Source organism: Octopus bimaculoides, chromosome 14, assembly GCF_046866305.1.
Source record: "Octopus bimaculoides isolate indiv1 chromosome 14, ASM4686630v1, whole genome shotgun sequence".
Classification (NCBI taxonomy): Eukaryota; Metazoa; Mollusca; class Cephalopoda; order Octopoda; family Octopodidae; genus Octopus; species Octopus bimaculoides.
Window position 1 is genome coordinate 8,183,946 of NC_142941.1, and position 27,959 is coordinate 8,211,904.

The 27,959-nt window shown below is 39.6% G+C and overlaps 1 protein-coding gene across 1 annotated transcript; it reads right to left on the minus strand.

Annotated features, from left to right (window-relative positions):
• Positions 1-27,779, minus strand: LOC106881451 (nonsense-mediated mRNA decay factor SMG8). The gene is made up of 22 exons (XM_089362284.1): positions 27,662-27,779; positions 25,250-25,370; positions 22,191-22,226; positions 21,320-21,442; positions 20,086-20,169; positions 18,732-18,799; positions 17,464-17,626; positions 16,211-16,299; positions 15,757-15,890; positions 14,323-14,534; positions 12,560-12,699; positions 11,252-11,339; positions 10,253-10,408; positions 8,704-8,844; positions 7,487-7,688; positions 6,920-7,024; positions 6,219-6,368; positions 5,087-5,221; positions 4,831-4,952; positions 3,677-3,735; positions 2,786-2,965; positions 1-1,928 (listed from the first exon to the last, which is right to left on the minus strand). The coding sequence occupies exons 1-22, from the start codon at positions 27,703-27,705 to the stop codon at positions 1,814-1,816; spliced, it is 2,667 nt and encodes an 888-aa protein (XP_089218410.1). The 5' UTR covers positions 27,706-27,779; the 3' UTR covers positions 1-1,813.
• Between the last annotated feature and the right edge of the window lie 180 nt (positions 27,780-27,959).

Consider the following 27,959-nt stretch of genomic DNA (forward strand, 5'->3'; position numbering starts at 1 on the left):
TCACTTGACAGATTTTATTATATTATTGGCATTTTGGCTCAAATTTACAATGCTGTGTTGATTTGTGTATGTATGTGTGTATATGATGTGTATGTAAGAATACATATGTAAATAAGATTCATAATTATTTGCACTAATTAACCTCAACTTCAGAGATGAAACAATTTACACTATTTACGCCCTAGACTATGTTTCTGTCTGGTTGATGTCCAGTTGGTCATCAGGTGTTGCCACAGCTTGGGAAAATAAAAGGTTCCTGGTTCATATCCTCCAGTTTGATATAACCATGGTACACATCCAGGATTGAGTTATATCGAGACCTGATGATATTCTGAGATTGTAGAAATTGGAACATATTGGAGGTGTCAATGTTGGAGGAAAATAAAAATAAAAATAAAATAAAATGAATTTTTTAGGATCTCTAAGAAAAATAGTCTTGAGAATTATAATATAGATTATATAGCTGCGGGATGGCTGTGTGGTAAGTAGCTTGCTTACCAACCACATGGTTCCCGGTTCAGCCGCACTGCGTGACACCTTGAGCAAGTGTCTTCTACTATAGCCTCGGGTCGACCAAAACCTTGTGAGTGGATTTGGTAGACGGAAACTGAAAGAAGCCCGTCGTATATATGTATATATATATTTGTATGTGTGTGTGTATATGTTTGTGTGTCTGTGTTTGTCCCCCCAACATCGCTTCAGAATTGATGGTGGCGTGTTTTCGGCCCCATAACTTAGCGGTTCGGCTAAAGAGAACCAATAGAATAAGTGCTAGGTTTACAAAGAATAAGTCCTGAGGTCGATTTGCTCGACTAAAGGCGCTGCTCCAGCATGGCCGCAGTCAAATGACTGAAACAAGTAAAAGAGTATCATTTAAACTAGGCCCTCAACCCAAAATACTGGCCTTGTACCTAAAATATTGCTATTTTTCAATCTATTAGCTCCCCCACCATTTAAGTTACTATCTTTGTACCTAAACTATAATTATTTTTATAAATGCTTTTCGTACCTTTAGGAGGAACAAACAAAAGTGCCTAATAATTGACGTGGTAGTACCAGGAGATCAAAATACCATCATGAAAGAAAGAGAAAAGGTTGATAAATATGGAAACCTGAGAATTGAGATCGCTAAGATGTGGGAGCTACAAGAGACAAACATAAAGGTTATCTCTATTGTCATCAGAGCATTAAGTTCAATACCATCAAACCTGAAAAAACATCTGAAAATGTTAGAAATACCCTACAATCAAGACATATTGCAAAAGTTGGCATCGCTTGGAACTGCATGCATATTGCGCAAAGTACTGTCTGTCTGAGGTCCTTGTTGCGTCTTGACAAACAGTGTGAATGCCTGGTAGACACAATATCTTCAATCAACAACCTCACAATATTGTATACTGTGACATCTATAATCATAATAATAATAATAATCATAATAAATAGTATTATATTTTCCTGAAGGGCTGGAAAAATATAGAACCACTCATGTACTGCAGATTGATTTACTAGAATTTCTGACTAATTTGTAGTCTTGCATCTTAACTTAGAAATCTTTGTCCTTATTCTGTTTTATACCACACACATTCCTGGAGGTTTGCAAGTAAAAGCCCAGCACCAAGTTGCACATTTCTGCATTATAAAGCTGCTGCATTTGCTCTTGGTCTCCAGTCATCATTTCTCATCCAAGATAATTTTTTTAAAGGAGGACTTGAAGGGCCAACTCTGCAAGTTTTCTTCAATGGCTGTCTTGTCTTGTCTTTCACTTTTGTGAGTGTTGTTTAGACTTATTTGATGATTTTTCTTTGTTTTTCTCTCAAGTGTCCATGGTGTGTTGGTAGCCAAATATCCCTTTGTTAAGGCAGCCTAAATTCTGTTGGTTGAAGTCATTAGGTTTGGAGTACACGTGACCGTTACCGACGTAGATGTGACTGGAAGGGTAACAGGATTAAGGAAAAAAAGAAAACAGAAAATTTTTCAGAAAAGCATGAAAAAGGTATGAAGATAGGAACCGGTGTGGCTGTGTGGTAAGAAGTTTGCTTCTCAACCACATGGTTCCAGGCTCAGTCCCACTGCGTGGCACCTTGGGCAAGTGGCTTCTACTATAGCCTCCACAAGATTTATAGTCTTGTGAGTGGATTTGGTAGACAGAAATTCAAAGAAGCCCATCATATGTGTATATATCTATGTATGTATGAGTTTTTGTGTTTGTCGTTGTATAGCTTGTATGACAGTGACATCTATTGGCAATCATCATGTCAAGACAATGTTACTTGCAAACAAACACACACACAGAGGGGCTTCTTTCAGTTTCTAATTTATTTATTGCCCACAAGGGGCTAAACATAGAGGGGACATACAAGGACAGACAAAGAGATTAAGTCGATTACATTGACCCCAGTGTGTAACTGGTACCCTGAAAGGATGAAAGGCAAAGTCGACCTCGGCGGAATTTGAACTCAGAACATAGCGGCAGACGAAATACTGCTAAGCATTCCGCCCGGCGTGCTAACGTTTCTGCCAGCTCACCGCCTTTAGTTTCTCTCTACCAAATCCACTCACAAGGGTTTGGTCAGCCTGGGGCTGTAATAGAAGACACTTGCCCAAGGTGCCATGCAGTGGGGCTGAACCCAAGACCACAAGGTTAGGAAGCAAGTTTCTTAATTACACAGCCACACCTGCACCTATACAATAATATATAAATAAACAAATTAAATAAATGAAAAACAAAATAATGAAAGAAAAACACAAAAAAAAAACATGATGACATCTTTCTTGCAAAGGATACGGTAAACGGAGGACCCAGATGTTACCAGTTGATAGCTTGATAGGATCATCATTGCCTGGGTAGAAGTTTGGACCGTGGTGTGGGTGAGCTGGTTGCACGACTGGGTTCAGGGTCACTGTTATTGGACATTCAGGGGGTGCAGCATACACGCGCATCAGCTGAGCCATGTGACCTTTGGTACTGCAGAAATATTGAGACAAAAGTGTAAATGAATAAGAGGGGGTGGAGAGAGAGGGAAGGATATGAGAGCAAAAGAGAGAGAGAATGAAAGATTAGAGAAGTCTTGAAACCCATTTGGTTATGAATAAAGTAAACCCATAAATAATCTATTTATATAATATGTTATCTTACCAACCACATGGTTCCGAGTTCAGTCCCACTGCGTGGCACCTTGGGCAAGTGTCTTCTACTATAGCCTAGGGCCGACCAAAGCCTTGTGAGTGGATTTGGAAGACAAGAAACTGAAAGAAGCCCGTCGTATATATATATATATTTATATATATGTGTGTCTGTGTTTGTCCCCCTAGCATTGCTTGACAACCGATGCTGGTGTGTTTATGTCCCCGTCACTTAGCGGTTCGGCAAAAGAGACCGATAGAATAAGTACTAGGCTTACAAAGAATAAGTCCCGGGGTCGATTTGCTCGACTAAAGGCGGTGCTCCAGCATGGCCGCAGTCAAATGACTGAAACAAATAAAAGAGTAAGAGTAAAAAGAGAGTATATATATATATATATATATATATATAGCTCGAATTGGGTGATGGTGTAAATGCTGAAATACAATAAATCAAGGGGTTAATAGAGAAGAGAAGGGATTTGAGAATCATTGCCTTAGAGACATGGAAAATAATCAGAATTAATAGAGTGATATAAATTAATGGTTTCCTTACCGACAGGGACACGAGCAAAACAGCGGCATGTCTGATGTTAACAGCTTGTGGGCATTATCCTGAACGATAAAAATAATAGTAACAATGATAATAATCATGATGATGATAATGGAGGAGACCCCCCCCCTTCGGTCATGACTGACCATGGGATTGCACCTAGAAAGTTACCCTCCCAGGCACAAGTCTGGGTAAGGTTGTTTATGGAAGACCAGCAGTTGCCCATGCATACCGGTCTCCCCTCTCCACGCCACCAGTGTTATCCAAGGGAAAGGCAAAGACTGATACAGCTTGGCACCAGTGACATCGCAACTCATTTCTACAGCTGAGTGAAACTGGAGCAATGTGAAATAAAGTGTCTTGCAAATCCTTTGATTGGTTGCATCACAAAACTCCAGGAGTCTTACACCTACCTCATTTCTCTCACCATATCCATAGCTTCTGTGTATGTCATGGAAGGCATTGGCATGTTGGTCGACAGGACTATTGAAATCACCAACCAAAATAATGAAGTCAAGTCACTGTCAATCGTCATTGAGGTAGCTTGCAGAATGGTCTCACATGAAGCAATCTTTCCGTGCTTCTGGGCATATACTGAGATAACTGCTGCAGTTGAGTTGCCTATAACATTTTGATTATCCTATCACATACCTTGGCTACCACAATTACTTTATCACCCAGCTAACAGTATGCCTACTCTACCCCTAGTCTCACTATTACTCCCCCAGAACAATTTGTATATCTATCTTTTGTCTATGAGGAGTTTGGTTGAGCATCCTTTCCCTCTTACCTCTTGCACACAGCACACATTCTCTCGTTTCCACAATCTCACCAGACATACTTTTCATTGTGCTCATCTTTATGGTTGCAACCCCAAAGTTTTGAAATCCACAGGAAGTGGGGTGGGATATCAGTTGGAAGGCCATTTGATGGTTGGTTTACACTAGAAATAGCAGGGATGATGTAGGTCTCAAAAGTAATTTTTATTTATCATCAAAATAGATGAGGAAACAGTTGAGATGCATAAAAATATCCACGTCCTACCAACATTTCATTTTTTTTTTCACAGTGCTTTTTATTTTTTAAACCAAAGCTGTACCTGATCAAAGTTAACCCAGGGCTTAAAATATGGAGATCTATCACAGAAGTATATTTACCTTCACGTTACTGGAACTGGACATTTTAACTAGTTTGTCTGGGCCGCTACTGAAGAATCTGTGGCCTCTTGGGCATTCATATTCAACACCAATGTATACACGAACATTCACTTCACCAGACTCTGAAAGCAAACAGCAAACATTTTTATACATACAAACCATACGCGAGAAACAAAATGTTTTACTAATTCCATATTGGTTACAACTGTTTCATAATTAACTCAGGTTCTCAAAATAATTCTGAAATATCACTGACCTTTTTGAATCCTTTTCTGTTTGGTCTTTTTGTTTGCTTCTCCCAGACCAGGCCATTTGTCTTTCTCCATACGCAGAGAGATATCCCAGGGCAATAGGAAATTACTGCCGTGGAAAAAACCAGGAAGGTCCAAACCTAAGACAGATTCAAAGATAGATATAGGTGCAGAGGGACATTTAATTGTAATAAATTTAATCAGGGATCATATATTGAAACAGATACAGAAATAGACACATATATTATAGTTGGTAGTTAATTCAAGGTTTGATACAATTCAACATTGCAAAAAGTGTTGAAGAAAAATAATGACAAGAAGTAAATTATCATAAAAAAAAAAATATTTTGTTTCCAAAATTTTCTGGATTTGGTAAATGGAAACTGAAACCGTGTGTGTGTGTGTGTGTGTGTGTGTGTGTGTGGCTTATAGGAGTGATTTATAGGTGCCGGAGTGGCTGTGTGGTAAGTAGCTTTCTTACCAACCACATGGTTCTGGGTTCAGTCTCACTGCTTGGCACCTTGGGCAAGTGTCTTCTACTATAGCCTCGGGCCGACCAAAGCCTTGTGAGTGGATTTGGTAGACGGAAACTGAAAGAAGCCCATTGTATATATGTATATGTATATATATATGTGTGTGTGTGTGTGTGTGTGTGTGTGTGTGTGTGTGTGTGTGTGTCTGTTCCCCGCAACATCGCTTGACAACCGATGCTGGTGTGTTTACGTCCCCGTAACTTAGCAGTTCGGCAAAAAGAGACCGATAGAGTAAGTACCAGGCTTCCAAAGATTAAGTCCTGAGATCGATTTGCTCGACTAAAGGTGGTGCTCCACACATGGACGCAGTCAAATGAGTGAAAAGAGTAAAAGAGTATATCTCAGGGCTATAGTAAGAGACATGTGCCCAGGATGCTGGCTGTGCAGTGGGACTGAACCCGAAGCTATGTGTTTGGTTGCAAAGCAAGCTTCTTAAGTGCATAGCCAAAGACCTTTCAGTATAACACACACACATATGTAGAACAATTGTACTCTCTCTCACACACATGTATTTGTGTACACACACACACACACCAAGAAATAAATGTAAATAAAAAGTGATATTATAGCCAAAGGGTAAAAAAATTGTAATTGGTTTCCTCACCTTGAGAGTGGACGTAGGAGCTGGTCTTGCCCAGTGCACAAAGTGACCATGATGAAAACTTTGGCAACAGTCCAGATGGAGAGTCTGAGTTAATCATATCAGGGAGGTATTCTGTTGTTGAATGTTGACGGTCAAATACTCGTTCGACATCTACAGAGGAAAAAAACAAAGTATTAAATTAATACATGAAAGTTAAAAAGTCATCTAAATATCCATCTATCTTCTTCGCCCATTAATCCTATAGATCTCAGGCACCTCCTCCACAGGTCTCTATCAAAAGCATCCATCGTCTTCACCCTCTATTCCTGGAAGGGTAAAGTGGGTAGAGATCTAAAGCACCTTCTCAACAGGGCTCTATTAAAAGCAACTGTCATCATCTTCACCCACTATTCTTGAAAGGGTCAAGCAGGGGTATAGATCTCAAGCACCTCCTCCACAGGGCCCTATCAAAAGCATGGGTTGGATGGTTCGACTGGGGACTGGGAAGCCAGGAGGCTGCACCAGGCTCCAATCTGATTCCGGCAGTGTCTCTACAACCCTAACCACTGGGCCATTGCGCCTCCACAGCAAACCAGGATACATGACAAAGAACAGGAAGCCCACTCAATATGCATTATGAAATGTTGTGGTTTTCTCAAGCGATAGGGGTTGTTTAAAAATGGCAAGGAAAAAATTTGTTTTTTTTAAAAGTTTTTATTTACCTGGCTGTGTTAAACGGATCTCTTGTGGGTGGCTGTTACTAGCTTCAGCAAGACTTTCTGTATTCATATTAGTAGACGCAAAAAGATCACTGCTTCCTGATTGACCTGCAGCAGACAAAATAAACATCTAATTAAATTCAAATTACGACAAACGTAAACAAACAGACGAAGTTTGCTTTTAGAAGCGTTGAGATGTCTTAGAAAGTTAAAGAAGTGATTTTTAAATTCTCAAACGCAGGATAATGCTAATAATATAGCCTGGACAGGATAAACTACCCCTATTTTGCAGAAAAAAGTGTAGGTGGTTAACTGTGGACTCGAACTCACATCTCTGTGATTACGCATATACATGTATATACATACGTTACACACACACACACTATCTCCCTCTAACTTTATTGAAATTTTGAAGATACAAGATAATGCATAATTAATTGGAAATAATGGGAATAAATATTACATTTAACAGAGTAATCTGAATGCTAAAGGGCCAGGGAGGAAAAACATGATACAAAAGTGTGACAAATACAGTGACCCATTTCAGATGTGATGAGACTAGAACCTTACCAAGACTTAGTGCTAAGCTGAGGTTTCCAACTCCATGTGTGATGTCGCCTTTAGAACCTTCTCGAAGATTGATGTTGCTGGGTTTGACAAGAGGAGATGGTTGAAAGCTGTCTGTCCCTGGTTTAAACACTGGTAGTTCAATATGTTGCAAACTGAGACAGCAGCTTTTTTCCAAGCTGTCATAGAATTCAAAATTTGCTGCCTGGCAATGAATTAAAAAAAAAAATATTCCAAGTCAATACATTTTGTATTCAACAAGGTATTGAACACTAAACTCGGCTTGCGAAGACCTGTTGGGGCAAGCAAAAGCGAAATCGTGATGGCACCTGTATCGGTAAATCACTAAGAGCACCGTCCGAGCGTGATCGTTGCCAGAGCACCAGCTGTCTGGCTTTCGTGCCGGTGGTACATAAATAACACCATTTGAGCGTGACTGTTACCAACGTTGCCTACCTGGCACTTGTACCAGTGGCACGTGAAAAGACATTCAAGCGAGTTCGTTGCCAGTACTGCTGGACTGGCCCTTGTTCAGGTGGCACGTAAACTACACCATTTCAAACATGGCCGTTGCCAGTACCTCCTGACTGGCTTTCGTGCCGGTGGCACGTAAAAGCACCCACTACACTCTCTGAGTGGTTGACGCTAGGAAGGGCATCCAGCTGTAGAAACTCTGCCAGATCAGATTGGAGCCTGGTGCAGCCATCTGGCTCACCAGTCCTCAGTCAAATCGTCCAACCCATGCTAGCATGGAAAGCGGACGTTAAACGAGGATGATGATGATGATGATGATGAAGGTATTGTTACCCACTAGCAGATAATCAAAGTTTAAGACTATGCATGTATGTGTGAAGGTGCTAGCCCTGGCGAAAGACTGCACCAGACCTCTGTGTCTGTTTTGGCATAGATTTTATGGCTGGATGCCTTTCCTAACACCAACCACTCTCCAGAGTGGACTGAGTGCATTTTTCATGGCCCCAGCACAGGTGAGGTCAGTTCTGGCATGGTTTTTACAGCTGGATGCCCTTCCAAATGCCAACCACTTCACAGTGGACTGGATGCGTTTTATGTGGAATCAGCACTTGCAAGGTGACCAAGTAACTTGCAAGATAAAGAATCTGTGAGCAGGGAGGAGGCACTGGTGGGGGTGATGGAAGGTTATAGTGTAACAGAAAGAGACAGGAAGATCAGGAACGAAACATAATATCAGTAAAAGTTACCTCATGGTTGAATGGGTCTTCTTTGTCAGCCTGTTTCCGTCCACAGTTGCAGGCAGCTTTTGTCTTCAGCTGGCTAGAGTGATACATCACAGGGAGGTGCTTGTTCTCCTCAGTTTCAATGGCATCGGGAAGTCGATGTAACTGACAAAACAAGGTCAAATGTCAATAAACGGTTATTGTTTCACCTTTGACATGTAATGCCAAAATAGTCTAAGAGATTACACTGGGCTCACATTAGGCAAGAAGATGAAAATTTTTTTGGCCCATGACACTTCATGTACCCCAAGTAATGCATGCGTAAAGCTTGGATGAAATCGGTTGAGTAGTTCTCTATTTTTAGTGATGCACACATACAGATAGACAGAGACACAGGAAGGGTATCCAGCTGTAGAAACTCTGCCAAATTAGATTGGAGCCTGGTGTTGCCATCCGGTTTCACCAGTCCTCAGTCAAATCGTCCAACCCATGCTAGCATGGAAAGCGGACGTTAAACGATGATGATGATGATGATATAAACATAATTAAGGGATCAGCAACAGTTGCTTCACCACATACCGAAATTTAGAAATAGCAGTTAAAGTGCTAATTCTACTACTATAAAGGCCCAACAAGGAGACTTATTGTAGTAGTAGAATTAGCACTTTAACTGCTATTTTTAAATTTCGGTATGTGGTGAAGCAACTGTTGCTGATCCCTTAATTATGTTTATAATTTTAAAAGAACTTTTTAAATAAGTTCTTTACCGATAATGGTTTTTTCCATACTACTTGGTAAAATTATTAATTACTAATAAATTAATAATCCTTTACCCTATATCTGTAATGATTATATATATATATATATATATATATATATATATATATATATATATATATATCATCATCATCATCGTTTAACGTCCGCTTTCCATGCTAGCATGGGTTGGACGATTTGACTGAGGACTGGTGAAACCGGATGGCAACACCAGGCTCCAATCTAAATTTGGCAACCACTCAGAGAGTGTAGTAGGTGCTTTTACGTGTCACCTGCATGAAGGCCAGTCAAGCGATACTGGCAACGGCCACGCTCGAAATGGTGTCTTTTATGTGCCACCCACACAAGCCTTATATACTCAGCTATAAGTTGCATTTTTTCCTCCCTGAAATTTTCACCTTAAGTTGGGTGCGCGACTTATAAGTGCATCCTATAAAAACATCTGCACAATATTTTCTAGGTACAAGCCCTGTCCGAAGTTCCGATACTTGGAATAACCGAGAAGGATAACATTTTACATTGTAAATAACGGTTTCTAAAATGCATGGACTTAATAGGATAACAGTTGTTGTAAGACATCTTCAGTTTACTGAAAGCTCGGTTACCGAACAACAACTATGTCGGCACGATTCCAAATCGAACTTTGCTCTCCAGCATCAAAAAGGTCACTGTGTCTTATAGTCAGGTCAATGATAAAATTTCCAATTTGAACCTTGTAAGTTGGGGGTACATCTTATAGTCAAGTATATGCGTTATATAGGAACATTATGTATATAAAGATAGAAAAGCTCCTCACCGGGTTCACACAGTGCTGTCCAGTTAGACTGATCTCTTCACACAACTGCCTCCCACTCTTCCACCACTTCTCGCAAGCCTCTTCCAACTGACACAGGTATTTCTTATATGCAGCACCTCGAGCATACTGAGCAAAAACCCTCTTGGCTTGGTTGAACTGAAATGAAGAAAAGAGGAAGAATAACAAAGAGATTGGATTGGTTTGTTTGGAGATGATGGCCGAGAGAGAGAGAGAGAGAGAGAGATATCTGGGGTAATACTGCAGTTAGGATGGAGTCAGCTTTGAAATAGTAATATAGCAAGCAAACTGGCAGTTATTTCAGTTCTATATTTAAGAGATGAGGAATTATGTACATTATTTACATTTGACGGATATTTGTCCTCATCTTGTTTGTTGTTAACACAACGTTTCGGCTGATATACCCTCCAGCCTTCATCAGGTGTCTTGGGGAAATTTCGAACCTGGGTTCTCATTCCTAAGGTATTTTTCGATGATATTATTATTATTATCATTATTCAGGTCACCACCTGGAATCGAACTCGGAATCTTGGGGCTAGTAGCCCGCACTCTTTACCACTACGCCATATGCCCATGGGCATATGAATAATAATAATAATAACAACAACAATATCGAAAAATACCTTAAGAATGAGAACCCAGGTTCGAAATATCCCCAAGACACCTGATGAAGGCTGGAGGGTATATCAGCCAAAACGTTGTGTTAACCACAAACAAGATGAGGACAAATATCCATCAATTATAAATATATATGTATGTGTGTTTGTGTGTCTGTGTTTGTCCCGCCAACATCGCTTGACAACCGATGCTGGTGTGTTTACGTTCCCGTAACTTAGCGGTTCGGCAAAAGAGACCGATAGAATAAGTACTAGGCTTCCAAAGAATAAGTCCTGGGGTCGATTTTCTCGACTATAAAGGCGGTGCTCCAGCATGGCCACAGTCAAATGACTGAAACAAGTAAAAAGAGTATAACAAACTCACCTTGGAGAGATGGTAGCTATTCGTGTAGTGGGTTGGCAGGCCTTCTTGATATGCAGTCTCCGCAACAGGTAGTACTTTGTTACAACGACTGTGGAAAACAACACCAAAGTAGACAAGATTAGCAACAACAAAATGATTATAACAAAAATAACAACATATGAAACGCTGTATTTGTTTATTCTTTTACTTGTTTCAATCATTGGATGGCAACCATGCAGTGCTACCTCCTGAAAGGGATTAGTTATATCACCTGCAGTACTTATTTTACAAAACCCTTTGTCACATTGTTGACTTATGGGGAAGTAAACAAACTAACACTGGCTACCAAGTAGGGGGTGGGACAAACACAAAGATACATAGAACACACAACCGCTAAGTTACAGGGATGTAAACACACTAACATCGGTTGTCAAGTGATGGTGGGAGACAAACACAGACACATACACAATGGGCTTTTTTCAGTTTCCATCTACCAAATCCACTCGCAAGGCTTTGGTTGGCCCGAGGATATAGTAAAAGACACTTGCCCAAGGTGCCATGCAGTGGAACTGAGCCTGGAACCAAGTGGCTGGGAAGCAAGCTTCTTACCAAACAGCCATCTTTATTGGAATGGTGTTTCTTGAAGCAAATAAAGCTATAAATAAGAGTATATAAGTATTGGGTTAAAAACCCTTTGGACAGAAAAAGCACATGCATGTGTGAGTGCACGTGTGCATTACTGTCCTTGCCTTGATATCACGTGACCCTTTGTTTCCAATCTTCTGTGGAAACATGTCTGGCCATAGGGAAGGAAATATCGAATTGCTTGGAAACAGAATGGAGTTGTTAAGAAGAAAGGCATAGAAAATTCACCTCAAACAAATTCCATCTGATCCATGCAAACATGGAAAAGTGGATGTTAAAACAATGATGATGATGGTGAACAACAAAGAAAAAAATGATCGGGAAGAAAAAGAGAAGGGTAAGAAGGAGAGGTAGGGGTGGGTGTGGATCTAAAAAAAAAAACACAAATATTTTTTTTAATAAATAAATAATATTTCTTATTTCTTTATTGCCCACAAGAGGCTACATACAGAGGGGACAAACAAGGACAGACAAGGGACTAAGTCGATTGTATCAACCCCAGTACGTAACTGGTACTTAATTTATCGACCCTGAAAGGATGAAAGGCAAAGTCGACCTCGGCGGAATTTGAACTAAGAACATTAAAGACAGATGAAATACCGCTAAGCATTTCGCCCGGTGTGCTAACGTTTCTACCAGCTCGCCGCCTTCATTATTTAATAAATAAATAATATTTCTCCTTACTTCTCTGAGAATCTAATGTCTACATCAAGCTTGGTCCTCATCTTATTGAAGAAGCTTTGCGCTTTGGCATCTGACAGTTCATTAAAATATAATTGGTAAAGCTTTGATGCCAAGGTAAACCAAGTGCTAGCCGTGGCCATCTGAAGAGAGGGAGATAAAAAAAAAACAAAGAGATTATTTGTTGTGTAGCTATAAAGGGTTAAAAAAAAAAAAAATCTGAAGTACAGGCATACTTTAATGTGCATTGCTTCGAATTAAATCTTTATATTTTTAAAAATGTATTTTTGTTTTACGCAATTTCTTGGAACCAACTGTCAACTAAATTGAGGTATACTCTTTTACTCTTTTACTTGTTTCAGTCATTTGACTGCGGCCATGCTGGAGCACCGCCTGAATTTAGAAATTTTGTTTGACACCCGTTTCTGTCTTCATTCCTGATCTTTCTCTCTCCAGCCAGGTAACCTTGTACTTCCTCTTCAGCAAGGCACCTGTATCTGTCTCACTATAACCTTTTCATCGTCACCTCCTCCAATGCCTCTTCCCCTCTTAAAAGTTTTTGTCTTGCAAGTACTTGGTAACCCTGTCAGTGCAGGTGCCACTTAAATGCACTCAGTCCACACTGTAAAGTGGTTGGTGTTCGGAAGGGCATCCAGCTGTAAAAACCTTGCCAAAACTGACCTTGCCTGTGCTTGTACCACCTAAAAAGCACTACTCACCCTGCTTGTGCTTGTGCTACATAAAAAGCACTAAGTCCACTCTGCTGAGTGGTTGGTGTTAGGAAGGGCATACCACTGTAAAAAAATCCTGCCAAAACAGTCACAGAAGTCTGGTGCAGGCTTTGGCCTAGCCAGCTCTTATGGTACCGTCCCACCCATGCTAGCATAGAACACGGATGTTAAATGATGGTGATGTTAACTGTGCTGGTGCCATGGAAAACGCACCCAGTACACTGTGTAAAGTGGTTAGCATCAGGAAGGGCATCCAGCCATAGAAACCATGCCAAAACAGACGACTGGAGCCTAGTGTAGCTCTCCAGCTTACCAGTTCTTACTGAACCATCCCACATCTGTTTCTCCAAAGGCCAGACATGTTTTTCACAGAGGACTGGAAATGAACAACATTGCTTATATGATGGTCATGCTCATTTATAACCATAACATGACGTCAAGACAGTTGCATACATACACATACAAATGTATATACATGACGGGCTTCTTTCGGTTTCTGCTGAACAAATCTTTGTCTTGCAAATTACTTGGTGGCCCTACCAGTAATGGTGCCACATAAAAAGCATGCAATCCACACTGTAGAGTCAGTGGTTGGCATTTGAAAGGGCATACCGCTGTAAAAAAACCATGCCGAAACAGACAGCAAAGCCTGGTACAGTCTTCTGTCTAACCAGCTCCTGTCAAACTGTCCAACCCATATCAGCATGGAAAGCAGTTGTTAAATGATGATGATGATGAAATCTGCTCACAAGGTCTTGGTCGGCCTGGGGCTACAGTACAAGACACTTGTCTATGGTGCCAAGCATTGGAACTGAACTCAAGTCTGCACGATTGAGAAGCAAGCCTTTTAACACACAGCCACTCCTGCACCTATAGTTAAATATATTTAAATGACCTTAAGCCAAAGCTGTAAACTTGTAGATCTGTCCAACCCATTGTCAAGATAAGCATTAACCATTTTGGGGCAGTAGGGAGTAATGTAAACAATAAAATGATAAAAATAAACCAAAACATGATGTAAATCTATGCACCCACCTCGAACAATGCTGGCACCTGCCTTTTACCGACATTGTCATCAAAACCTTTATTGAATGCCAGCTCAATATGAGGCCAGAGAAAGTCGTGAAAGCTGTTATCAGACGATGAACATTTATTGAGAGACGTGGTATGGCTGAGGTTGTCACTACGACCGGGACTACCTTGGTTGGTGCGACGACTCGTTTGATAGCTTTTACCTTTCATGGGTTCTGAGAAAAAAATGAAAAATGGAAAAAAAAAAAAAAAAAAAATGAAGCTTAAAAATAATACATTGGAAATCAGACCCATTCACTCAAAATTTCATTATCCTTAATTGCAGAAAGCAACTTTATATACCAATCTATCTTTTGTTAATGAATGTCATCGCTCCCCCTGATGAAGAGGATTATCCTGCAAGAACCCTGTGCCAATGCCATGTAAAAGAGCACTCGTGCCAGCACCATGTATGGGAAATTGTGCTGGAGCTACGTTAAATGCATCCAGCACACACTGTAAAGGGGTTGGCATTAAGAAGGGCATCCAGCCATAGAAACTGAGCCAAACCAGACTGGAAGTTGATGCAGCTCTTGTGCTTGTCAGTTCTGGTCAAACCATCCAAACCATGACAGCATGCTCCAGCATGGTTACTGTCCATTGACTAAAACAAGTATGAGGTCTGATCCAAAAGTATCAGAACCGATGCTATGAAAAGAAAACTGCAATACATATCAATTCGGCATTTAATCCTTTTGAGACACATGGGGTTTTGGGATGTGTAGCCAAAAAGACAAACCATTTTTTTTCTATTGAGATACATCTACTGAAAGACAATCTCTGATTGGCTGTTACACTTCAAAACCAACCATTCACAATTTTTTTCCATTGGGTCGATGGATTGGCCTCAAACTCCTTTCAGCTTGTATCACTTGGGCTGGGTGTCCCAAGAGGGTTAATCTACATTGAATTAACCCTCTTCTGAAATTACACACTTTATCCAGTGGCGTTTCCATTGACGGAAGCATTCCTGGAACTCCATTTTTATGACAGCAGACAGCTGCCTCACTGCATTCTCTTGGATTTTGTCTTGAAATCTTGTTGCTTTCAAGCTTTGATTTCAGGGCCAGAGCCACAGACCCACAATTCATCACTTGTACTGACAGTTTTCAAAAAGTCTACACTTTCCTTGATATAATCGAAAAGATCCTGTACAGCTGAAACTCAATCTTCTTTTTGAGACAACCACACTCTACACACTTTGCTCCCAGGCAATGCTATAAACAACAAAATTAAGCGACAATGTTATAACTTAGTATGTGTGACAAATTTCAAGGTCAATCTGCACCAAGCGGCTTCATTCTGTATACTTTAGCTCTGTTACCATAGCAACGTTCCAACACCTTTTTTTTCTCCAGATACCTTGTAAAAGACAGATAACATTATTGAGAAACTTACCTCCATCTTTATTTACTGTGTGGGTGTTTCGTAGTTGCAGGAGGAAGTAGGCGACAGGATCACTGCTGTCGGATCGTCGGCTGTTGATGTACACAAACTCTTGGTTGGCTGGCACAGCAAACAGTGAATTGTTACTGCAGACAAGAAATAAATAATTAGAAATATTTGTATATCCCTTTGAACATGTTACTGGTTCATTTTCACTCTTTTCCCCAAATACAAGTAGCTATTTTCTATGGATGGATGCTTTTCCTGTCACCACTCTTTACCTTAAGGTGGTGCTCTAGCATGGCCACAGTCAAATGATTGAAACAAGTAAAAGAATACACACACACACACACGTCATCCATATCACTAACGCTGAGACTAGAGTAACAACTGAACTGGTGATGTGATACAAGATTTACCAGTATTAAAATGGAAACAGAAAGCTCTATCTGTTGTACAACTATACCTGATATTTGTGATCACACGAGACTTTCTCAGCAGACGATAAATCTGATCCTCCATAGCATGCTGCAGTCGTTTCAGTGGAGGGTTACGCTGAAATAAGAAACAAAAATATGAAGTAAGGTGCCAGCATGGCTATGTGGTCAAGAAGTTTGCTTCCCAACCACATAGTGGCAGGTTCAGTCCCACAGCATGGCATTTTGGGAACATGTATTCTAGTATAACGCTGGCAGGTTAAAACCTCAAGAATCAATTTGGTAGACGGAAACTGAAAGAAGCCCATTGTGTGTGTGTATTATTATTACTATTATTTAAAACAGTTTGATTCAGTCCAATGCAATTTTAAGTTCCATAGGTTTCTTGCAGTTGCAGGTGCCAGATGAAACTGTTTAAATAATATATGTAAGTCTTACTAAATGTGTTGAGTGCTTCTTGCTTTTGTTTGTCCACTCACCCTTATATACGAATCACAAATTCCCCAAGGTAGATGACCCTGCTCAATCAGACAAATCACAAATCCCATCAGGTAGATGGCCCTGCATGATCTGTAGAAAAGGTGTAGCTAGAAATTCCATAAGATGTACTTGGTGCAAGCTATGGATACATAAGAAGTGCAGCAATATCAGAGGAAGGTTAACAGGGAAAATAGTTTTTTGTGTGTGGTAGGTGCAGAAGTATAATTAATACTAAAATTGTGAAGAAAATAGACTCCATCAAATGCCAAAGGGGAAAGCTAGAAGTAGTTGATAACCAACAATGACCACAGCTATGATTTCATATGGCTTGACGGGTCTTCTCAAGCACAGCATATCACCAAAAGTCTTGGTCACTAATCATTGCCTCCATGAGGCCCAACGTTTGAAGATCATGCTTTGAAGAAGTTGATAAGCCAGTAGTGTGGGTGGATGCTCTGAGAGTGTAACTGCTAGAATAAAAATAGGTTGGGTAAAGTTCAGAGAGCTCTTACCTCTGTTGGTAACAAAAAGCCTCTCCCTCAGAGTGAAAGGCAGATTGTATGAGGCCTGTGTGTGAAACATGCATACACACAATATATATATATATATATATATATATATATATATATGGCATCCAACCATAGAAACTATGCCAAATCAGACTGGATCCTGGTGTACCAGTTTCAGTTAAACCATCTAACCCATGCTGGCATGGAAAGCAGATGCTAAATGACGATACATACTGACACACAAAATAAACATCGCTGCATGGGGTGATGGAGGTTACTGGTCCTTTCCTTACCTGAGATCGAGGTTTCATATCATTGTCTTCGGATGAAATATCAAGCAATGTGGTCTGGAAGACAAACAGCACTCGAGGTGAACACGGCCGGGCACTCAGGTACCATTCCTTAGAAATGTGGAGCCCTTGCAGCTGTTCACTCATCACACTTAGTAACTGGACCCTGAAATTAGCAACAGAGTGTCTTAATAACAGTAACAACAAATTAATATGAAAAGACAGCATTTATTATGGTGAAGTCTCATAAGCTATATAGAGGTCATAAATAAAAAAAATATAAATGCGCCCTTTTAAAGCCTAGCCAGGCTCATGGGCCCGGCTTCCCGGTTTCGATGGCGTATGTGTTCCCTAGCTGGACGGGACGCTAGTCCATCGCAGCGTTACTCATTCCTACAGCTGAGTGGACTGGAGAAATGTGAAATGAAGTGTTTTGCTCAAGAACAACGCGTCACCCAGCAAATTATCTGCTGATGTATGCTATTTGCCATGAACTCATTATTGTGAACAACTGAATCAATTTCTTCAATTCTTTTAAAACGCACTTATTTATTCCAGTGTTTACTCTCCTGTAACTTAGCAGTTCAGCAGAAAAGACCAATAAAGTACAATATTTAAAAAGTATGACCTGGGATCAATCTTATTTCTTTATTGCCCACAAGGGGCTAAACATAGAGGGGACAAACAAGGCCAGACAAAGGGATTAAGTCGATTACGTCGACCCCGGTGCGTAACTGGTACTTAATTTATCGACCCCGAAAGGATGAAAGGCAAAGTCGACCTCAGTGGAATTTGAACTCAGAACGTCACGGCAGACAAAATACCGATAAGCATTTCGCCCGGTGTGCTAACGATTCTGCCAACTCGCCGCCTTAATCAATCTGTTTAACTAAATCCTTTGAGGTAGTGTTCCAGCATAGCCATGGTCCAATGACTGAAACAAGTTAAAGATAAACAGACATGTTGTTGTTAAGCCCTAGGTCATCTCTGATCAAACAGGCCTATCGTTGAAAGAATTCAGCCATGATTGTTATGATTAGCTAATATATAGATTTCTTTTCCCGAGAGAGTAGGACGTGTTTTGAGGGAACTTGGCTGTTTCAAGCAACATCCTCAGTTCTAGAAGTACAAAATGACAGGATGGTCATGGAGGGAGCATCTCATCATACATAGGTCTGCTATGGATATAAACATCATCAACAACAACAAAACCAACTTTACTTTCCATTCTTTGAAGTTAAACAGAATATGTAAGAAGCAATAGGCTGTACCTGAGAGTATCCAAGATCCGAAAAATCCGGATAAAGCTTGTATCAAAGGAACTGCCAGGGTGAACCAACTGAAAAGAAAAGCACCAATATATACGACATTGAATGTTCGAAATGAGTAGATAGACAGCCGACAACTGATGAAGGGTTCTTTCTCTGTGGTTACTTGTCCTGTTTGCCATTTTTTTCTCTCATTTATGTATTTAATTCGTTTGTTTTATGCGAGAAATCAAAGTTTCATAAAAAAGATTCCAGTTAATAGAATTATGGGAGGTTTAAACCAGCCAGATCTGGCCTCTCACACCTATACAACAATGTCATTCTAAAAATGAACAATTACATGATCAAAATCTTGAAACCACAGGAGTGGCTGTGTGGTAAGTAGCTTGCTAACCAACCACATGGTCCCGGGTTCAGTCCCACTGCGTGGCACCTTGGGCAAGTGTCTTCTACTATAGCCTCGGGCCTACCAAAGCCTTGTGAGTGGACTTGGTAGACAGAAACTGAAAGAAGCCCGTCGTATATATATGTATATATATATATATATATGTATGTGTGTGTGTATTTGTGTGTCTGTGTTTGTCCCCCCTAGCATTGCTTGACAATGTTGTGTTTATGTCCCCGTCACTTAGCAGTTCGGCAAAAGAGTCCCGATAGAATAAGTACTAGGCTTACAAAGAATAAGTCCTGGGGTCGATTTGCTCGACTAAAGGCGGTGCTCCAGCATGGCCACAGTCAAATGACTGAAACAAGTAAAAGAGTAAATAAGGATTACATTTCACAGAGTAATCTGAATGCTAAAAAGTTAAAACAGATTAGTGGATGCATTGCACTCTGATGCAAAATAATACACACATACTGGTGTAGAACATTAAAAGCAGTCAAGTTTTCGGAACGTTCTAGGATTCTAAATATTCTAGACAGGCCTCAAAAATAGTAACACACAAGTAGGTTATCTCAGTGGGAAAAAAAGAAATAACTTGCAACATTCAACATTATCTCTAGAAAAAAGAAAAAAAAGGATAAAAATGTAGAATGGTCAGTTGGAACACCTTTGTTCACAGATTTGCTCAACCAATATTGACCTGATGATAAACAAATATTTTTTTTTTTTTCCACCTGTTATGTGTTCGAACTGACCGGATCCAATGTTGCACACCTACCATAGAATTGAAATCTCAAAGGCTACGAGATAATGCAGGATTTACTCAAAATGAGGTGAATATAAATTAGCATTTCATTTGATAAAATAATCTGAATGCTAAAGGGTGAACAGATGTTAGAACTTAATAGCAAGTCAGTTATCTCAATTCCACAGAACGGTTTGCAAACTGTAACAACAGTAAGGCTGACTTACCAGAACAATATGAGAAATGCAGAATAAGAGAAGCCAGGTTTTGGCATGATGAAATTCCTCCGTCTCCCAGATGGTGTGAAAATCCTTTAGAAAAAAAAGAAAAAAAAACAAATAAATATATTACAAAAATCAAGTTAATGATGATGATAATATTGATAAATAGAGAATTATTTATTGCCTATATTATAACAGCAGCATATTGAGGATGGGGGTTAAGAGTTTATGAACAATAATGTCTAAATTCATAAAAAGGGAAGGCTATATGCTTTGTTGATGACACTAGAAGATCAAAACATATCCAGAGTGGTTCACAATACTTATCGCAGTGTACGTGTGTGGTCTTGAGTCCAGTCCCAGTGTGTAGCACTTTGAGCTTGTGTTTTCTATTATAGCCCTAGGCTGACAATTGAGCCTTGTAAATGGACTTGGTAGTTGGAAACTGAAAGAAGTCTTTCGTGTGTTTGTATGTATAATGTCTGTACGTGAGAGAGAGAGATAGATAGATAGAGAGAATGTGTGTGTGTCTGTGTGTACCTTTGTCTTAGGTACTTGATTTGCAAACTCCTTATCAATGGTCCATAGATATCCTCTTGTATTTTTATAAGCACATTGGTGACCAGAGGGCAGCTGATTTCCACAACAGAACACTTTCTTTTCTCCTTGTGGCCCCACATGATATCTAACCAGTTGTGTTTTAGCTTGGTGTCAGTACAGTCAACTTTGTCTGTAGCCGTTTTCTTTTTAGTTATCCGGTTCCAGATTGTTCTGGCCACCGCATCATACCTCACGTTATAATATCTACAAGACATTCTATTGCAGTTGACAATAATGTGGTTGATGTGTTCAGTCTTGGGTCTTACACAGCCTACATTTCTTGCTTATCAATGTTTCCTCCCTTTTATGTTGTAGGTACTTGGCAGGGGTCTCTTGTTCTTGAATTGCGATGGAGGTAGCCTTCGAAGTAGGATGTCATAAGCATGTCAGTACTCCATGCCAAAGCTTTTGAGATTTCTTCTATGGTTTATGTTTTTCGTGCCAAGTATCCATGTATTATCTTCTCAGTGAATTAGTCTGTATATTTTTTTTTGTTCTTTTGACACATGCACATACACACATGCCAAATCAAACTAGTGTCTGGTGCAGCCCCTCAGCTTACCAGCCCTGGTCAAACCCATCCAACCCATGCCAACATGGACAACGGACGTTAAATGATGATGATGAAAAAACGACGTACCTGCTGTGCAACATCAGTATCCAGCTTTTGGCACAAGGTTGCTAAACGGTAGCTGTCAAGCAACGAACTGTAATGGAGGTAGACTACATGATTTGATGTATCGTAGTAGTATTCTATTTCATCCTGGAAATTAAAAGAAGAGAAATATTACTTTAAATTTAACCTTTTTAATATTAATCTATCTGAAAGCTCCACACTTTAATTTTTTTGTAAGTGGCACCTGTGCCATTGGCATGGAAGAAACACTCTTCGAACTTTGGGCCTCACGGATGCAGTGCTAAGTGACAATATACTGTGCTTGAGAAGACAGGTCAAGCCAAGTGAGATTGTAGTCATGGCCAATATGGCAGCGTTTCATATCTGGCACCCATGCAAGTGGCACATAAAAACCACCCTTTGTACTTTGGGCCTCATAGAGGCAGTGACAAGTAACTGAGACCTTTGGCAATATATCATGTCAAGCCAAGTGAGATAGAATGTAATTGTAGCTGATGGCAGTGATTGGTAACTGGCACCAGTGCTGGTGGCATGTAAAAAGCACCCACTACACTCTTGGAGTGGTTGGCATTAGGAAGGGCATCCAGCTGTAGAAACCCTGCCAAATCAGAGTGGAAGCTGGTGAAGCTTCCCAGCTTACAAGTTTTCACTCAAACTGTCCAATTCATTCTTACCAGCAAGAATTGTATATGGTTGATGGCATAAGAATTTAGAGGCAAATAAAGATACGTCAGCATGCAAATATTGGGTTAAAGATACACACACACAATGACACTACCGAGAGACGGGGGGGGGGGAGGAGAGATATCCTAAACTGTCTGACAAAACTGTCAAGTGTAATAATTGTTTGGAACAAGAAAAAGAGCTGCCATACCTCAGCAATACCACTGATGTATGATTCATCCAAACTCTGCAATAGAAAAGAAAAATATAAGATAAGAAAGACAATAAGAAATTAGATAAATTGCTTTCATAAATGAATAAATCCTATACAATATCAACCCAGCCGAAATTGACTCAATTAACTCTTTAACATTTAAGCCATCCATATCCACCCTTAATATTCTGCCTGCTTTATGTTTGATCTGGCCTCTCACACTAGCTCAGCTATGCCATTCTAAATATGAACATTCACATCACTGAAATCTTGTAGCTATAACTTAACACTTAACTCAAAACAATGTAAGAAAGAAAAGAAAAATAAGCATTATATTTGACACGGTAAAATCTGATTATCTTCTTTTTACTTGTTTCAGTCATTAGACTGTGGCCATGCTGGGGCAATGCATGTGGTACTTATTCTATCAGTCTATTTTCTGTCAAATTGCTAAGTTACAGGGGATGTAAACAAACCAACACCAGTTATCAAGTGGTAAGGTGGGTGACACATCTTCCCCCTCTTACAGGTATGTGTGCTTCATTTAACCTCTTAACATATTACCCACTATATTTTCATTCAGAGATGTCTAGTAAATAAATATTTGAATGAAAACATACATTCACTGTACTCTGAGGCATATGTCACTTATTTCTAACCCCAAATACTTCGTTCATGATGTTATTCCCATTTTCTATCATTAACTACCATTTCTCTTAGTAACTTCATAATAAATAATAACCAATTCAAAATAATTTGTGTACTTATTCTTCCTTATATACAGATTCAAATTAATTAATAAAAATAATATTTTTTGCATGGACATTGAAAAAAATTTCTACGTTAAGGGGTTAAGCTCTTTGCTCCCTACAAAGTACAGGCCATTGATGACTTTTCTTCACTGGCCTTCACTCTGAGCTGTCCCTTTTTTGCTCCTCTCAAGTTGCACCCTTGTTTTTTAGCTCCAATTTTGCTGCACTGAATCAGACGTTTCCTTGAAGGAGGGCCTTCCTCTTTCAGGTTTTGTTGGGTTTGAATCATCATCAATGTGAGCTGTCCCTTTTAGTTTCTCTCAAGTTGGGTCCCTACTTTTTAGCTCCAATTTTGCTGTACTGCATCAGATGTTCCCTTGAAAGAAGGCCTTCTCTCAGGTCTTATTGATTTTGAATTGTCATCGGTGCTTCTAAAACTTTGCTTTTTTTCTAGGTAGGAGTACTGACTCTACACAAACCCATTTTCACCTCTGGCAAGATGCGGTCCATATTTGTCTGGCCTCTGTCTTTTGACTCATCCAGGCATGGGAGACTATCGGGAGCTTGTACAACCCTGGCATAGCACTCCAGGTTATCGAGGCACACAAGCCATCACACTGCAACAAGGACTGGACCTTGTGATAGACATGTACATGAGAGCCAGAGTAAAATTTTTGGGAGAATGACTGTTAGTTGTCTCCCCTCTTCAAGATACCCCTGTAACATGGTGAGAGGGAGATTTGCATAAGTGTTGCCACAGATATTGTGGTCAGTATACAAAACACCGCATCTTACCCAATCCTCTAATAGTTATGTCTATCCCCAAAAGGAAGAACAGCATAAAGATTTCTTATTGTCCACAGCAGAGGTTCTCATGCATTCGAAATTGAAACATAGCACTAAAAGATTTCCACATTTCTGTTCTAAATAGCTTGATCTGCAAGAAATAGCAACTAAATCTCACTCAAGTTACACTGTACATTTTAAAAAGGATGTACTTTTGATAATGAAATCCTCACTATACACTCATCACCATTATTTTTAACATCTACTCTTCCAAGATGGAATTTGTTGAGGCAAATTTTCTACAGCAGGATGCCCTTCCTGTTGCCAACCCTAATCCGTTTACAAAGCAAGGTAATATTTCTTCATAGTGAGACATGTTATGGAAGATTGGAATCAAAGGACACCGCTTGCATGACAGGGATACTCGTTTACAACTATCGCATGAAGTCAAGACAAGAAGAGTAAAAACACACACATCTAGCTATGTATCTCTGTCATCACCATTCTATCTATCTGTTATGGGAGAATCCTGACTCCCACCCCATGTGACTGAAGGTGGACTAATTGATTACAATAAATAAGAACTGAGTGAACTTTGAGGGGATACTTGACGGTGTTAATTCAACCATGGTAGTTTAACATGTTGGTAGTTTACTCTTTTACTTGTTTCAGTCATTTGACTGCGTCCATGCTGGAGCACAGCCTTTTAGTGGAGCAAATCGACCCCAGGACTTATTCTTTGTAAGCCTAGTACTTATTCTATCGGTCTCTTTTGCCAAACGGCTAAGTTACGAGGACACAAACACACCAGCATCGGTTGTCAAGCGATGTTGGGGGGACAAACACAGACACACACACACATACATATATACGACGGGCTTCTTTCAGTTTCCGTCTACCAAATCCACTCACAAGGCTTTGGTCGGCCCGAGGCTATAGTAGAAGACACTTGCCCAAGGTGCCACGCAGTGGGACTGAACCCAGTACCATGCGGTTGGTAAGCAAGCTACTTACCATACAGCTACCCCTGCGCCTATTTAACTGTGAATACAGAGTATCGTACCTGAGCTTGAGTAGTTCAGAGTGCGTTCTGTGTTAACATTTATTTCTGCAATAGGCTATTTTTAGATGACTACAACCAACTATTTATTTGTGTAATACCATTTTACACCAGACGTGTATACCCATGTAATAACACTATCTATACACAGATGATCGAGCATCTTTCAGTTTCCATCAACCAAAATCCGCTCACAAAGCTTTAGCCAGCCCAAGGCAACAATAAAAGACAGTCGGGCAAGATGTCATGCAGTGGGACTGAACCCAAAGCCATGTGGTTGGGATGCAAGGTCCTGAACCACACAGCCATGCCTCTGCCACAGTACGCATGAAGATAAAGAATAAAGCATGGACCGGATATTGGACCATAGGTCTGTTCAATTATGGTCCAGCTGGGATCTAAACAAGCTGAAATTTAATTTAAAAAAAACAAGAAATTAGTGGATTTTGTTGGCTCACCTTAAAAACATCTTTGCCAATGGAAGGATTCAGCAGACTGGCTTTTGAAGAAAAAGCACTGTATCTGCTTTTCCCAATAATGGACACAACACATACTTTAGAATTCTTTTGTGCCAAGTTACTGCAAAATAACAAAGAAATACAGAATTATAGCATTGAGAATTTCCAAGACTGACTCTTCTTATTTCTTTATTGCCCACAAGGGGCTAAACATAGAGGGGACAAACAAGGACAGACAAAGTTATTAAGTCGATTACATCGACCCCAGTGTGTAACTGGTACTTAATTTATCAACCCTGAAAGGATGAAAGGCAAAGTTGACTTTGGCGCAATTTGAACTCAGAACATAACAGCAGACGAAATACCGCTAAGCATTTCGCCCGGTGTGCTAACGTTTCTGACAGCTCGCCGCTTTCTTCTGACTGACTCTTATTCACCAGAGAACCTGGTTTCAGGAAATAAACTGATTGTTTTGATACCAGCCCATGTGAGACTGCCTGAGATTCTTTGATACAAACTTCAAGTGAAGTGATTAAAATAAAAACCTTTCGTCAAAATTTCATGTTAAGTTCCAAACCTCAATTTTATCATCACCATCGTCGTTTAATGTCCGCTTTCCATGCTGGTAAAGGTTGGATGGTTTGACTGAGGACTGGCGAGCCAGAAGGCTGCACCAGGCTCCAATCTAACCTGGCAGAGTTTCTACAGCTGGATGCCCTTCCTAAAAGTTATTTTACTAGATTCATTGTTTATTTTAACATCCACTTTTCCGTTCTAGGATGGAGCGGATGGAATTTATTGAGGTAGGTTTTCTATGGCTAGATGTGCTTCTGAACCCGGAACCATGTGGTTGGTAAGCAAGCTACTTACCACATAGCCACTCCTGCGCCTATAATTATACTGTACTAAGTTTCTATCTTTATTTAAGATGGTAGGATGTGATCTGGGGGAAATTTAGATGCTATTTCAGGCAAATCATATAGCGGCTTCTCCACATGAAATGATAGCATCCATGCATGTCCACACATACCCAGGTATATCGATTTTTGGTTCTAAACTCATTACCAATTACTGATTTTTTCCTAATCAAAGGTAGTCACTTTGGTCAACACTATATTTAAATATCAGATTTACTTAAAACAATTAAATGAAGTACGGTTACTTGTACATTAGTATAAACGATAAAATTTTATTAATACTGTATTGAGCAAGTACCATTAAACTAGGCTGGCAACTGCAGGGATTTGAAGTTCCTGCTGGCAGATTAGAGAGGATTATAAGCTGTATATATATTACACCTGTAATATATACACAAATTCATACACTTGGACATTTTTGAGATAGTATTGAAGGAGAGTTGAATGTGCTTTGGTCAATTAATTCTAATAGATTGAATTACAGGACAACTGAACCTATTCCATACTTTGACACAAGCTGTTAATTACTACCAGAACCTATTTGACTAAAGTCCAATTAAATAGTATTTTGTTATTCTGTTGTGTCTGGGGGGAGTCATTTTCTTATTGTGCCTTAAAATTTAACACACTCACCGGTAAAATTTCCACTTATTTCTTATTTTTATTTTGCTAAAATTTTCGTTACGTCTTGCAATAGTCAAGACTATTGAAAAGGTTGCAAGACGCAACGAAAATTTTAGGAAAATAAAAATAAGAAATAAGTGGAAATTTTACCGGTGAGTGTGTTAAATTTTAAGGCACAATAAGAAAATGACTCTCCTCAGACACAACAGAATATGCTTCAACACACGAAATCACATAAAAAAATCTTGCAAACCAAATCCAAAACCGAAGTATTTTGTTACTTCTGCGAATATTAAGTCATTTATTTATTTATTCATAAAACTGTTTAACTTAAAAGCGATAGTCACTCCTACCACATTTAAAATGCATTAAACAAGCGTTTACTTGGTCGGCAAAACTGCTTTAAATATCCATCAAATAACTTTTTACCGTTTTAAACAAGGGAAAAAAACCCAATTGGATAATGTATCCCAACCGAGTGGCTTCGTTTGGAATGCATCTGACCAAATTGTCTGTCCGATTGGAGTCTAGAAATATTTCAGTGACGATGTACTATTATAATTATTTCGTTTTATTTTCGAAGAGAGCAAATTTCTATATTTTCCAGTGTTATCGGTTGACCTTTCAAATAAGTTTCTTGCTCTGATTCTTAAAGTGTTGAGTCAACACAAGACACGAGGTAGAAAACGAAGGTAAGAACTTGCAGGAAGCAAAACAGAGATTAGAAGTGGCATCTCGTGTAAAGAATTACAAAGAAAAAACACGAAAATCCGAGCTTACAAAGTAAACCAGCAAGAATCATTTGGTAAATAAACAAAGGGGTATGTTTATAAATATATTTATAAAGAGAGAATAAATAAGTAAGGCTTACGTTAGATCATATGGAGGAAATGGTTCTGTGAGACCGAGCGTCATGATTGAAATAGAGTTGTTGGAACGGAAATAGAAGGGAGATAACTCTTAGGCCTTTCTCCAAACTTCTTTACTTTATATAGTAAAGTTTCAGGCAAGAAAAGTGGCGAGTTGGCAGAATCGTTAGCGCGTTGGTTAAAATGGTCTGCGAGTTCGAATCCCGCCGAGGTCGACTATGTTTTTAATACTTTTCAAGGGTCGATAGAATGACTAAATTAGATATCAGTTGAGTACTGGTGTCGATGTAATACGGCCTT

Excerpts from the sequence above, each read along its gene's own strand:
- LOC106881451 (XM_089362284.1), bottom strand. The coding sequence starts at position 27,705 with ATGACGCTCGGTCTCACAGAACCATTTCCTCCATATGATCTAAC. Across the intron at positions 16,300-17,463 it reads ATATGAAACCTCGATCTCAG|CGTAACCCTCCACTGAAACG; the intron begins GTAAGGAAAGGA and ends TTCTTATTTCAG. Across the intron at positions 14,535-15,756 it reads CACAGTAAATAAAGATGGAG|AACCCATGAAAGGTAAAAGC; the intron begins GTAAGTTTCTCA and ends TTTTTTTCTCAG.